Genomic DNA, 14,655 nt, shown 5'->3' with positions numbered 1-14,655 from the left:
GAGCGGAAATCCACAATGTGAGAAATGTAAAGAACGCTACTCGCTCCACGGCCGCTACGCGCGCAGCACACAGACGAATGATGAGAAAACGATACTCACTGCAGCATTGGATTTGTTCTTCCTTGAGAGAGACTTGAACCAGCCTTTCCTTTCCGCCTCTTGTCCCTGGTTGTCTCTGGTCAGGGTGTTGCTGGACTCACAGAAGGACTCCTCCTCTCTAGTAAGAGTGCCGGTGGATCTTGAGAGTCTAGTCGGCCTAGGAGGGCTTGGACTGCCGCTTGGTGTCGATAAGCGCCGACGTTGGCTGTAATCCTCCTGCGAAAAGGGAAAAAATCGATAATTACATTCAACGAACCGCGCGTCTCTTTCTACATGTATTCTACTTCTACAACACACATTAAATCCATTACAACATCTAATTCGTCATACTCTGTGTCTTCTGCTCTCACCTCTTCCTTCTCCGGACATGATTTACTCCGACAATCTCGATAACTTACTTCCAAGCATTATCCTCGGTGGGAATACGGGTGAGAGAACAGAGCGGGAAACGTATTAAGTTTTAATTAGCGTCATCTTAAATAGTCGTGACACGACATCACGATAACTTAGTTTCGGAGCGGCAAGTATGTGACTTGTTGCAAGTATGACCTGTTGCGTTCTCGATCTTTCCACGGAAGTGAGTTACGTGCACTCAGATGATCAAACGCCATGAGTTTCGCAAAACATCTCGTGATGTAATATATTCAACATGTGTATCCTGATCGTTACACATGATGCTGATAACAAAATACTTTCTCTATGTCTAAGTTATATCAAACTGAAGTTTTCGTATTACATAAAATCCCCGTAAGGAACGAAAACTACGAGGTAGTCTAAGGCAGAGCTCGGCAAACTTTACAACTTTCGGCCGATTTCGCGACCTCAGGACCGTTGAGATCATAAGGCGCATCTATGTGATTTAAAAAAAAAAAACGCGTCGGCAATAGTACCTCATGGGTGACGAGGAAACCTATTATGTTACTTTCTAATTATAAAAATATAAGAAAAAAAATATATATATTTATACAAGTATATATTTGTACATGTTTGTATGAAATATTATACATATAGTTGTATCGATACATTTATTTTTCAGTCTTTGAGGTGCATTAAAGGAGCGCGTTGTCAACGTTAACACGTTATTTTGTCTTTATCGCTCATTATATGTACAAGGATTGAATGACGCGTCAGCGCTGATCGACGTGCTCCCCGAACGTATCTTTAGTAAGCACCACATAGATGCGCCTTATGATCTCAACGGTCCTGAGATCGCGAGCCGCGACCGTCAGTTGCTGGATCCGCCGCGCGGTAAGGGGAGATAGAAGGCGTTAGCTTCCGAAAATCGGCCGAAAGTTGTAAATTTTGCCGAGCTCTGGTTTAAAGGATGCGGGAGTATCTTCGCAGTATTTTGATAACTAACATGTTAAAACAAATAAGCGCATGTGATGAAAGAAGGCGATAGGTCATACTATAGGTAGGATATATTGCGTGAATACCTTCCGAGGTCAACGGATAGTGGATGGCTCTTAGATGCGTGCAAGATAAACGAGCGATATAACGAGATATAAAAAGTGAGAACATTAGGTTCTTACCGTGCCCAGTATGCATTTGTTTTCAACGTTTCGGGAATATTCCCCCCTTTCCCCCACTCATGAATAAGCCTGTTACGTGCGCTAATTATGCTGACTATATTCCATCTACTGCTAAGTGTTATTTCTTTTGCCTATTCAAAAGTTTTGATAGCAACAGCAAAGTTTCGACAACCCTCGGTTACCGATTAACCTCTTGATACATCATGAAAGTCTGATATCGCGCACGTGACACCCTTACGTAGAGTTGGCCGCGATTTAAAAAATTGAAAGAAAATAATTAGAGTTCTGGTTGCCTCCATCCTGCCTCTTCCTTCCGCTTCACCGGAGGCCAAGGATTCTCGGTCATTTCTGGAAATAAATCTGACAAATGAAGTCTCTTTATTAGAAACATGGCTTTCATAAATTTAGCAGCACTTCCTTAGCGCTTTTCTAATAGCTGCCTGACAGATTCCTATCGATGATCCTCGAGACGACCTAAACAGAAGCAAAGAATATTCTAGCCGAGCGGAGCGAGGTAGTAGCCAAAGGAAAAGCTTTGAGCTTTAGCCGCGCGCGATTTACCGGGCAGGGAGACCTCATATCCGAGTCACGGGTCTATTCGACGCGAGGAATAACGAAGGTGCGTGTCACTCGCTAAACGCCCTTCGTTGTTTATGTTAACCGCCGTTCCGCCAATCACGCCGGACCGCCGCGGCCTTCCATTCCGCTACTCTCAGGATATATAGGCGCGGTGCAGGCCTCGCGGGGCCCTAGACCGATGGTCGGGACCCGATGGGCCCCGCCGGTCGGAAAAACTCGCTCCGTGGAAGTGGAGGACGCGCGATGTGCGCTCGGCCGCTCGCGAGCGCGAGCAGGCAGGCAGGCAGGCAGGCAGGCAGGCAGGCAGGCAGGCAGGCAGGCAGGCAGACGCGTGTCCGTTTCATTCCCGACGACGCGTCCACGTCGTCGTTATTATTATCATCGCGTTTTGCATCATCACCATCATCAGCGCTGCCACCTCCGTCATTTACTCTCGCTCTCGCGCATGCATAATGCGCCGAGCGCACGGCTCCAGGCGCTTATCACGACTCTCCGCTGTTTATTCATCGGTGTATATTCCGGCGAAAGACCGCCGACGATCGTAATCGCCGTTACCGAGGCCGCACGGTGCCGCGCGTGTATCCGCGGTAACGCGCCGCACGGAAACTGTGCAGGAAGTGAATCCCTTGTTCACGTCACGATGTCAATTGGAATATTAATCCCCTTGCTGGGCGCGACCGACGATCGCGTTATTATTATTAACTTTTCGATGGTGCGTGACGTATAACACGGAAAAATATAATGCACACTGCTCGAACGTATTTAAACAGTCGAGCGCTCGCAATTTTCGAGACAATGTTTTGCGGTTGTCGCCTACCCTCGCGATCTAGCTTCGCTTGTCGCTTCAACGGCATTGTGCAAATACAGCAGCACAACACGCTGCTGTATTTTCTCACGATATTGCGCTCTAACATTGTAACAATAGTACATGACAAAAAAAAAACGAGAATGCGACGTTTTCGGTAAACATTAATATCCAGGCAAACGGAGCAAATAAAGAGTAATATTCGTAAATCAATAGTATCTACCCAGTTTCCCTCTTCCTCTCTATTTCCCTCCTTCTCCCTTTTTTCCGCTCTTTCTCTCACTCCCTTTTTCATTTTCTCTTTATTCCTCTACCCCCCATCCTTTGCCTTCTCTTTCGGGGCACAAGCTGTCGCGCGGAGAGATTTCAATATGCTATATAATACCATATCACGCGCGCGCGCGGCCTCACATGCTCGCCGCGTATAAATTTTTAAATGACTCACAATGAATAGCCCATATCGCGGAATCATCTGCATAGTACAAGCACGACGCGCTTCCATGGTACTCTCCATATATACGAGCAACAATATCTCGTATGCTTTCCATAACGAGTCGCGCGTACCGACGACGACGACGACGACGACGATGACGACGACGACGAGGAGAAGAAGGAAGAGGGCGACCATGACGACGAGGACGAAGACGAAGAAGAGGTCGAGTGATGCTGAGAAGAAAAACCAAGGGGCCCCCGTACCCGGGCCCGGTACCGAGGAGGGAGGCCCTAAGGGCATTGTGACCCACGCACCGCCCTGCCAATTTTTATACCACCGCGCACTCGTCCGTAGCCTTCCTCCTCGCTGCGTTGTCTTCCTTACTCCTCGCCTTCTTCTTCTTCTTCTTCTTCTTCTTCTTCTTCTTCTCCTCCTCCTTCTTCGTCCGTTTCTCTTTTATTCTTTGCCTACTCTGTCCGGGGAATGCGTTATGCGCGGCTACTCCCTTGCTCTCTGTGACTCGGCGTGGGCCGTCGAGATTGGGCTAGGTCTCTTACGTTCCTTAAGTGCACGCCACGCAGCTTATGCACGCGTGCACGCATATACGAATGGTACCTGTGTTGTTACACACATGTTTATGTGTGTGTGTGTATGTGTGTGTGTGTGTGTGTGTGTGCTATGTACGCACATCTATGTGGCACAACGTGTATCCCCGGCGCATAACTCTGCAACATTAAACCGCCCGCCGTAGGTCACCGTAGATTACGCATAAATTCCGAAGGATGCGATTTACAACGTTATCTGACGTCCCCCTCTCGCCACCCGACCTCTTGACAGATTTTCTCCCGCCGTTCGTGCGAGCGACCGCCGCCATCGGCGCGCGAAGAAATTCGGTCACGTGTGCGAGCCTCTTCCTTGTCTTTCACCCCGGCGAACACTTTTCCGCTCACGGTTAAGCTTTTAATTAAATGCGATAATGAATGTGTAGAAAGGTAGCGTCTTGTAACATGCGTCGGGTTCATCATACTCGTTAAGTTAGCGCGCGGTAGGCCGAATTTCCCGATGCGATGCACACATGCGCGCTCCATCGACGAGAAATAATGCAACCGGAACGGAGAACCGCGGAATGAACGCTTCAGTTAACGAAGCTCACAGAGGAGTAATTTGCGTAATTTCTGGATCATGTCTCATCGTATATGTACATACACGCTACGTATACCGGCTTCGTTAATAGTAATTACGATTAGGAAGGCAGTGATTTCCCCCATGTATTCAAGCATTCATTAGATTGACCGTACACACCAAAATATTATACATCCGCTCTTCCTCGCCGCCGCGCTCCATCGAAGGAGAATAACGTGATCGAAGCGCGAGGGTCTGTGAAGGAACGCGTGGTCTAATCAACGACGAGGTGGAAAAGCCATTTACGTTCTGAATGGTTTGCGGGTCGCGAGTAATCACATGGAATAATGATCGCGATAACATATAACGTGATAACGTAAAGGCGATAACGTAACATGCCGCGACCTACACGGCCGGCCGGTACGATACATATTGACCAGCCGTACGGCTGGTCGACCGATGTTGTACCTGAGCGGAACCTCGCCGTTTAGAGGATGCTCTATGAATAGTTACCGAGGGAAAGATGTATCTCCTCGTATCACCTGGTGCAAACCGAACGACCGACCGGGCGACCACAAACGAGGATTTTAACCCGGCTTAGAACAGAGCTTAAAGACGAGCACGGACAGCGCAAGAGGCAGGGAGAAAGGGGGTAAGAGAGCAGCAGAGGAAACCAGCGCGCAATGCGGCAGGTAGAATCGTATCGGCAAATTGCGATCGGCGACCGCCTTGTCGGCAACTCCCTGAGGCAAGAGCGGTGCTCCGCGCGCGCATTCGACGAAGTAAGAAAGAGGGAGAGAGAGAGGAGAGAGAGAGAGAGAGAGAGAGAGAGAGAGAGAGAGAGAGAGAGACAGGAGAAAAGGGGTGAACAGGATGGCGGAAGAAGAGGTAGAGATGAAGAGGCTATCTACTATCCTACAAGTGATACGAATATCCGGCATTGTTTAGGTCTCCAGGGCTCGCGAACACGCTTATCTAGCCGCGATCGTTCCAGGAATCGAATTCCTGGCACGCTCTCATTGATACCTTCCCTTACCGAGTTCGATGCGCGTGGGCTGCAGACGATCTAGTTGAGGCTGCCGGATAGATTGCGGTCGCGCGGATCGTGCGTTGTTGTTGCCTTCGGAGCAGGTCGCCGCGTGTCCGTTGCGTGGTCATATTATTATGCGCGAGTTGTCTGACGGAATAGCGCCGTAAATCATAGCGACGAAGTGAGGCCTTCGCATACACTCATCCGCGAGAGCACTTTTGATTTTAATCAGGCTAACTCCCGCAAAGCCTCTCCGCTGTCGTAAACTTTCGACGACGGCGAAATAGCACGACTTCGAATTAAGCGAGCTTCATTGGGACATGTTGAGGTGAAGGTCGTCCCAATGAAGCTCGCTTAATTCGAAGTGTCTCTCAAGGATCGATAAACGCTGGATCCCGCGCCTGTCACTTGCCTAAATGAGGTTTAAGCTCGGTATTCATAGTCGAGTCTTATATTTAAGACCAAGTTCATCTTCAGATGCTGTACACATTATTTCATTAGCTACGGTGTATCTGAAAAAAAAATTTTAAGACGGTCTTAAATATAAGACCGGACTATGAATACCGATTTAAGAAACCTATGAAAACTTTTAAAAAGAGATTTTTAAAAATATTCTCTATATATTTTTCACCCTTTCACCCACGGTCGATTCAACGTGGACAGGAGTACATGAGCGGTAAAAGACACAACTGAGTTAATACTTCCTCTTTTTCCTTTTGCCCTAGCCCTCGGAAAAGACGGACTCGCGACTCGCGACTAAACGCGAGGCGTTGAAACCTGCGAGGCACTCTGTAAAAGCCGTACGGGGCAATAATGCGATTTATCGTTAATCCCGTTAATAGCACAAGTAGTATTTCGAGGATCTCGCTATCTTACGACTAAACCTTCTTAACCCCTTATCTATCTCAACTGTGTATGTGTTCCTTTCGTTCATCTATCCACATCTCTCTCTTTCTCTCTTTCTCTTTCTCTGCGAAAGCCTTTTATGTTATTGTTATTGCGATATGCACGTATTGGTGTGCATGTGATACACATGACCGCCGTCCATGTAATAGCCTGTGAGAAAGCATCGTCGTGGCGCGCACGAGCAACGAGACTGGAAGAAGAGGATGGAGGCAAAGAGGATGAAGAGGAGGATGAAAAGGAGGAAAAGGAGGAGGAGGAGCAGGAGGAGAAAGAAGAAGAAGAAGAAGAAGAAGAAGGGTGCCTCTTCTCGCGGTGCGGTATCCTCCGCCGTCGGAGCGGATTTCTCTGAAAAAGACGTCAAGAAAGACGTCTATCCCCGGCAGGCACACCGGGTCTCTGCAGCGCACACCGTCTTCTTCTCCTTTCGCTTTTAATCTACGTTGCCTCTGCCCCACCTATCGAAAGGTAGCCAACTGTTCACGGGTACGATTCGCGCACCTTGTCCTTGGCCCTCCGCGAAACGTCATAATCGATGTGAATTTTCGACGTGGAGATCACGCTTCTATCACGGCCGAGTCGCGCGAGAAGACGAACGCGTTACATCGAATTTCGAGCGGATAATCGTCTTCCCTCTTCCCCGTGAAGGTTAGCGAATTCCTTGATATTTGAATTTCTCTCGGCGTAGGGATACCTCGTGGTTATCTCTGAGGCGATGATGTCATAAACGCATTATGTCATAAACACCGCGCTCTCGTTCTTCGTTCGTCCGTCCATTCGTCCCGACGCGACGAGGCAGATGAGTTGTATTAATGAGAGCAGCGATATGTATTAATAAGATACTCGCGGAAAATTTCTTATTTATCAAGAAATGCGGTACATGTCGATCGATATTTTGCTCTGCTTTTTCCTTCTTGCACGCTCTCTTATTAGCGACCAACGATTCGATCAAGCTCCTTCAGCTCCTCCGCATCCCCCGGTCTCGCCGTTGCGCCCATGTCATCGAGAATATCGGGGTTAATTTAATTTAATTACTCTCTCTCTCTCTCTCTCACTCTCTCTCTCTCTCTCTCTCTCTCTCTCTCTCTCTCTCCCTCTCTCTCTCTCTCTCTTTCTCTCTCGGTTTCTCCCTTTCGGTCTCTTCGTCTGTTCCATTCTCTTCCCTTGTCTGCACGTTTCATTCCCATTTCTGCGTGTTTGGCCAGTCATATGCATACGTAGCATCGTTTGCATATGTAGATCGACGAGTCAATATTAAAGCCCATCGATACCCATTCCAGCCCGTTTGTTTATTTTGCAACTTTGCATATTATAGATTTTACTATGCGGGTCTTTGTACATCGTCGGGGGCGATTTTTCTCGTTTTCTGCATCCGCCGGTGATGAGACTCGGTATCCTGTTTCTCTTTTCCCTATCACAGTTGCGGCAGAACCAATTAACGGGCGAAGTATTATTATATATCAGCGTACCAGGATTTACCAAGATCAGTCGTATGAGGAAATATACGCGAAAAGGGAAGCTCTTTGTGTACACGGCGCAGTTTTTCATTGCCTGCGGGTTTGGCGCGAAAGCCGCCGTTAGGAAATAGAAAGATTATAAAGGTAGCAATTGGTCAAAAGGTTAATTTTCATGTTCTTTTGATCTCAGGAAAACTTCAGCCGCATGCTGCCGAATACTGCCGGGGGCGGATAATTTTTTTCGTCGTACCGGTTGAAATATCGTTTCTCATTATTGGCGTTTCAACCGGCCGTGTCCACTATTTAGTCGTACGAGCCCGAGATTTTGGTGGCGCATTTAAAACCACGAGGCAAGCCTTGTCTGAAACCCTTGAAAAAGTCGAAAAAGTGCTCGATGGCGCGGAAATAGTCCTATTAACAACATGAAATAAAACGAGCAGCGGTAAGAAAAAAGAGCGTCGATTATGATCGCTGAGATCGTGGCTCCTGACATCCGTCTGTGATAGCGGCGGATAGATCACGCCGAGCGACGAGATAATTTTCGCGCCGAGCGCGACAATTGGGATACTATTTGCTAAAATGGATAGAAGTCGAGGAAAAATGTTTATTGCGTTTGGGTGTTCCGTAATTTGCTTCTTATTTCGTGTTTCGCGCTATTCCACACATCCACTCTTTGAACACCCGGCCATCTACGCGCCGATCGATGAATCTCTCATGGATGCACTGCCATCTCTGGATTTTAGGTGGTAAGTAGGGAACTTGCTGGTAACTAGCCTTTCACTGGTAATTCTCATGTCGGTTGCGCACTAGGGCGTGATTCGGCGAAAATTCGCATCGGGGTTCATTGCAAAATTTTTATTTCGTCATCAATTTCAATAGGATATTCGACAATTTAATGTACCAACGAAGAAGTCTCTTTCTTTCTGTTGAGTTTGTCAATCTGGAGTAAATATAAGATAGTCCTGTAGGCAAAAACTTTGTAATTCTTTCTTAGGCACATTTGGCGAGCAATTTACCGACAAGAGGACACTAAGCCAGTAAGCATCAACCGATAGTAAATGAATTGTTGTATAATAAAGTAAAATTAAAATATAATAAAGTATAATATAATATAGTAAAATTAAAGTATAACAAATTAAAATTAATATCAGAAGTCAGAATGTCAGTATAGAAAAAGAATCTTATTGTCTAAAATTTTCGTTGCCCGGGAAGAATCACGATCAAACGGAAAGATCGGATACAGCAATAAAAAAGTTTCTGCAGGAAGTTTCTTCTTAGCCAATCGTTCTCTCAGTCAAACGAATGTCGCAATTTGATAACAGAGCTATTTCTCATTACCAAATTTTCATCTGATCTCTATATATTCGGTGAAAAAATGAAAGTTAACTTCGCATAGCAATTTAGTAAATAACATACGTAGGAAGCACGCATATGTTGTCGCAATCAACAGCCTAGGTAGAACAGAAAATTACGATGACATCAGAATGACGTCAAAATGATGAGGAAAACTCATTTTTTCATTATGATTCAGTCATTTTCTCGTCATTTTAATATCATTTTCTATTCTACCTGGGAGAAGTTTAGGTAATGAAGTGCCCGAAGTTATATCAGCTAAAAGCGTCGGAAGTATCATGTGATTCTACCGAAGATAAGACTTGACATTATATGATTGGCAGAAGCAATGATGGAATGAGCGTGCTTATATCTGCGAATGATAAACTGAAAGTGACAACTTGATACCCTATTTCTTTAATAGCTATCAAAGGCTCTCTATAATGCAACATTATATGAAGGGAAGCATATATGTATTTTCCTACGGAGATGATTTCACTGAAAGAAATGGGTCGTAGGGTAGCTGGTAAAACATTGATTTCATTCCGGAAAACAAAGAAGGGGAGCAACTTGATGGAAGCAACGTTAGCGCGAAATACGAAAGCAGAAATAGGGAGGGTAGATTTATGATCGGGATGTATATGACTTTGGGGCATTAAATATAAAAAAGAATAGAAGCATGTGCGAAGATTCAAGGGAAATATAGATAAGAAATGAAGGTGAAAGATAGCACAAGGTAGCAAGGTATCTAAAGTGGGAGCATGCCCGAGGGGATTGACAAAATGTAACGGTAAAGGAACATGATAAAAACGTATATAAGTAAGGCAGACTAAATAATAGAATATGGTAAAATCAGATGATTGATGAAAAGCATCTCTGTAGGGAAATACGGAAACCATATTAAGCACGGGAAATTTTATCGTAGGCTCGCGAAGAGAAAGGTCTGCCTCCGAAAAGGGAGGCCTAGGGGGAAAATATAGATATGAAAATATTAACTTTCAATCAGAATGGTAGCCCCGATAAGTAGCTTCTACACTACCAATAAATATAAATTATCGAAGAAATGGGGGTACGAACGAAATGTAAGAGAAGCGTGGTAGGGATAAAAAGGAGCAAAGTTGCGTGAAGTTCAGATATAAGAAGTGAGGGTAGTAGCGAGGATGATGATGAATAAATAAGCGACAAATTAACAGAAGGAAAGAGAAACAGAGAGAGAGAGAGATGCAGATGGTGAAAATGAAGAGATGACGCGAGAGGTGATGGCAAAATATTGACAACAAAATTGCAATCAGGCAGAATAGGAAACATCATATACGTGTGTATAAAGAGCCATATGTCATTCTGATTTATAATATATTTGCTTAATATCCTAATATTCTTTAGGGAATCAAGCGACGCGGTAGCGTCACGTACGTTGAGTATTATAAAAAGAAATATCAATCGATGTCGATATGTTAGGGCGTGATAAGACATGACGCTACCGCTGGTATTTACAGGGAAGTTCGCGTCGTCTGACATATTTTGTAAAATATCTTGGAAACTAAAGCAGTCTTCAAAATTATAATGACATTTTTCTTATTAAATGTCGATATAAGCTTTCGATTGAGCCCTTGTTGACAAAAATTGGTTTAGCTAATGTCGAGATATGGAAAAATCTTTAAACCTATAGAAAAATTCTATTTCAAAAAGATATGAAATCAATATAAATTGTTGAGTATTTGAGATTATTATATTAAAATCTTATTTTGAAAAATAACTACTAAAATCATCATTTTGAAGTGTCTATTCTATTGTTGTGAATTTACTCAACATGCCCGGGTCGCATTAACGGATAAATAATTGTTCAGGTCTTAATTGATTACTTTTTATAGTATACTTGTTTTCTGTTCCGATATACAGTTCTCCGTGCTTCCGTGCGGAAGCATTTTAATGTTTCGAAAATGTTTTACTTAAAATGTGTTATTAATTAATGTATATTATTATTATTATTATTATTATAGTATATATAATAGAAAAATGGAAAATTTCAAGAGAAATACAAAAAATAGTTTATTCAAAGTATCGTTTCTCGCTAGCTATATACTTTTGCCATCTCTCTGGCAATACATAAATACCGCGGAAATATCTTGGCGAGTCATGTTTAATGCTTCCGCAAGTTAATCTTCTTATGTTTGCGTATCATCTTCATCTAATAACGCTTGCTTTGTCTTCGGCTTTGTCTTCAGTGTCGAAATCGCCACTTCTAGCGTTTAAACCAATCTTCACAGGTAGGTTTTCGATGGTGCATGTTCGGGCTCCTTGTCTTCAATGTCGAAATCGCCACTTCTGAAGCGTTTAAACCAATCTCTACAGGTAGTTTTCGATGGTGCATGTTGGCCACCTCATGCAAACAATGTGCTTCAGCTGCACCTTTTTTAAGTTAAAGCAGAAAAGCAAAGCTTCTCGCAAATGCTATTTATTTGGCACAAAACTCGACATCTTCGTTGTTAGAAAATATATTTTTGCGTTGCGATATGTGTTAGTATTACAACTGGTTATTATTAACAGATGTCCAAGCTATAAAAAAAACAACTTCAGTCATGTATATCGACTACATGTGTCGTTAGCGCCATCCATGTGTGAAACCCGGAAACTTAGTTGCGCACCTAGTAATGCGACCCGGGCACGTTGGTAAATTCACAACAATAGAATAGACACTTCCCAGGTAGCAGACTGACGTCAAATGACGTACTAATGACGTCTTAATGACGTTAGCTAACGTCCTTAAGACGTCATTAGTACGTCATTTGACGTCAGTCGGCTACCAGGGTTCAAAATGATGATTATTTCTTAGGCACATTTAGCGAACAATTTACCGACAAGAGGACACTAAACCAGTAAACATCAACTGATAGTAAATGAATTGTTGTATAATAAAGTAAAATTAATATCAGAAGCCAGAATGTCAGTATAGAAAAAGAATCTTATTGTTTAAAATTTTCGTTGCCCGCGAAGAATCACGATCAAACGGAAAGATCGGATACAGCAATAAAAAAGTTTCTGCAGGAAGTATAAGCGACAAATTAACAGAAGGAAAGAGAAACAGAGAGAGAGAGAGATGCAGATGGTGAAAATGAAGAGATGACGCGAGAGGTGATGGCAAAATATTGACAACAAAATTGCAATCAGGCAGAATAGGAAACATCATATACGTGTGTATAAAGAGCCATATGTCATTCTGATTTATAATATATTTGCTTAATATCCTATGAATATATTTCATGAATATAAAAGAAATAATATTCTTTAAGGAATCAAGCGACGCGGTAGCGTCACGTACGTTGAGTATTATAAAAAGAAATATCAATCGATGTCGATATGTTAGGGCGTGATAAGACATGACGCTACCGCTGGTATTTACAGGGAAATTCGCGTCGTCTGACATATTTTGTAAAATATCTTGGAAACTAAAGCAGTCTTCAAAATTATAATGACATTTTTCTTATTAAATGTCGATATAAGCTTTCGATTGAGCCCTTGTTGACAAAAATTGGTTTAGCTAATGTCGAGATATGGAAAAATCTTTAAACCTATAGAAAAATTCTATTTCAAAAAGATATGAAATCAATATAAATTGTTGAGTATTTGAGATTATTATATTAAAATCTTATTTTGAAAAATAACTGCTAAAATTACAAAGTTTTTGCCTACAGGGCTATCTTATATTTACCCCAGATTGACAAACTCAACAGAAAGAAAGAGACTTCTTCGTTGGTACATTAGATTGTCGAATATCCTATTGAAATTAATGACGAAATAAAAATTTTGCAATGAACCCCGATGCGAATTTTCGCCGAACCACGCCCTAGTGCGCAACCGACATAAGAATTACCAGTGAAAGGCTAGTTACCAGCAAGTTCCCTACTTACCACCTAAAATCCAGAGATGGCAGTGCATCCATGAGAGATTCATCGATCGGCGCGTAGATGACTAGGTGTTCAAAGAGTGGATGTGTGGAATAGCGCGAAACACGAAATAAAAAGCAAATTACGGAACACCCAAACGCAATAAACATTTTTCCTCGACTTCTATCCATTTTAGCAAATAGTATCCCAAATGTCGCGCTCGGCGCGAAAATTATCTCGTCGCTCGGCGTGATCTGTCCGCCGCTACCCGTCGTTACTCGCCGCGCTGCGGAGCGAATTATAATAGAGCTACAGGTCGCCGCGCGGGAAGCACTCCGTATCTCCTTCGGTCTTCTTCTCTTCCTCTTTTTCCTTTTGCCCTGGCCAGTCTCGCGCAGCATTGCAATGCCGGTTGACACACACGGTGTACGTCGAGTACACGGCCGGCCGGTACGATACATATTGACCAGCCGTACGGCTGGTCGACCGATGTTGTACTTGAGCGGACCTCGCCGTTTAGAGGATGCTCTATGGATAGTTACCGAGGGAAAGATGTATCTCCTCGTATCACCTGGTGCAAACCGAACGACCGACCGGGCGACCCCAAGCGAGGATTTTAACCCGGCTTAGAACAGAGCTTAAAGACGAGCACGGACAGCACAAGAGGCAGGGAGAAAGGGGGAAAGAGAGCAGCAGAGGAAACCAGCGCGCAATGCGGCAGGTAGAATCGTATCGGCAAATTGCGATCGGCGACCGCCTTGTCGGCAACTCCCTGAGGCAAGAGCGGTGCTCCGCGCGCACATTCGACGAAGTAAGAAAGAGGGAGAGAGAGAGGAGAGAGAGAGGAGAGAGAGAGAGAGAGAGAGAGAGAGAGAGAGAGAGTGAGAGAGGGACGGGAGAAAAGGGGTGAACAGGGTGGCGGAAGAAGAGGTAGAGATGAAGAGGCTATCTACTATCCTACAAGTGATACGAATATCCGGCATTGTTTAGGTCTCCAGGGCTCGCGAACGCGCTTATCTAGCCGTGATCGTTCGAAGAATCGAATTCCTGGCACGCTCTCATTGATACCTTCCCTTACCGAGTTCGATGCGCGTGGGCTGCAGACGATCTAGTTGAGGCTGCCGGAGAGATTGCGGTCGCGCGGATCGTGCGTTGTTGTTGCCTTCGGAGCAGGTCGCCACGCGTTCGTTGCGTGGACATATTATTATGCGCGAATTGTCTGACGGAATAGCGCCGTAAATCATAGAGACGAAGCGAGGCCTTCGCATACACTCATCCGCGAGAGCACTTTTGATTTTAATCAGGCTAACTCCCGCAAAGCCTCTCCGCTGTCGTAAACTTTCGACGACGGCGAAATAGCACGACTTCGAATTAAGTGAGCTTCATTGGGACATGTTGAGGTGAAGGTCGTCCCAATGAAGCTCGCTTAATTCGAAGTGTCTCTCAAGGATCGATAAACGCTGGATCCCGCGCCTGTCA

At 44.4% G+C, this 14,655-nt stretch overlaps 1 protein-coding gene across 1 annotated transcript in view; it reads right to left on the bottom strand.

Moving 5' to 3' along the window:
• The window catches only part of blo (bloated), a 153,948-nt gene that overhangs the window by 29,272 nt on the left and 110,021 nt on the right, over positions 1-14,655 (bottom strand). Inside the window, exon 5 of the mRNA XM_025307154.1 lies at positions 100-315. Coding sequence (XP_025162939.1) covers positions 100-315 — 216 coding nt within the window. The remainder of the gene's footprint in view (positions 1-99; positions 316-14,655) is intronic.

This window comes from Harpegnathos saltator, unplaced genomic scaffold, assembly GCF_003227715.2.
Source record: "Harpegnathos saltator strain DR-91 unplaced genomic scaffold, Hsal_v8.6 scaffold833, whole genome shotgun sequence".
Classification (NCBI taxonomy): Eukaryota; Metazoa; Arthropoda; class Insecta; order Hymenoptera; family Formicidae; genus Harpegnathos; species Harpegnathos saltator.
The sequence above is the reverse complement of the archived record's forward strand: the minus strand, read 5'-3'. Positions and strand labels throughout refer to the sequence as shown.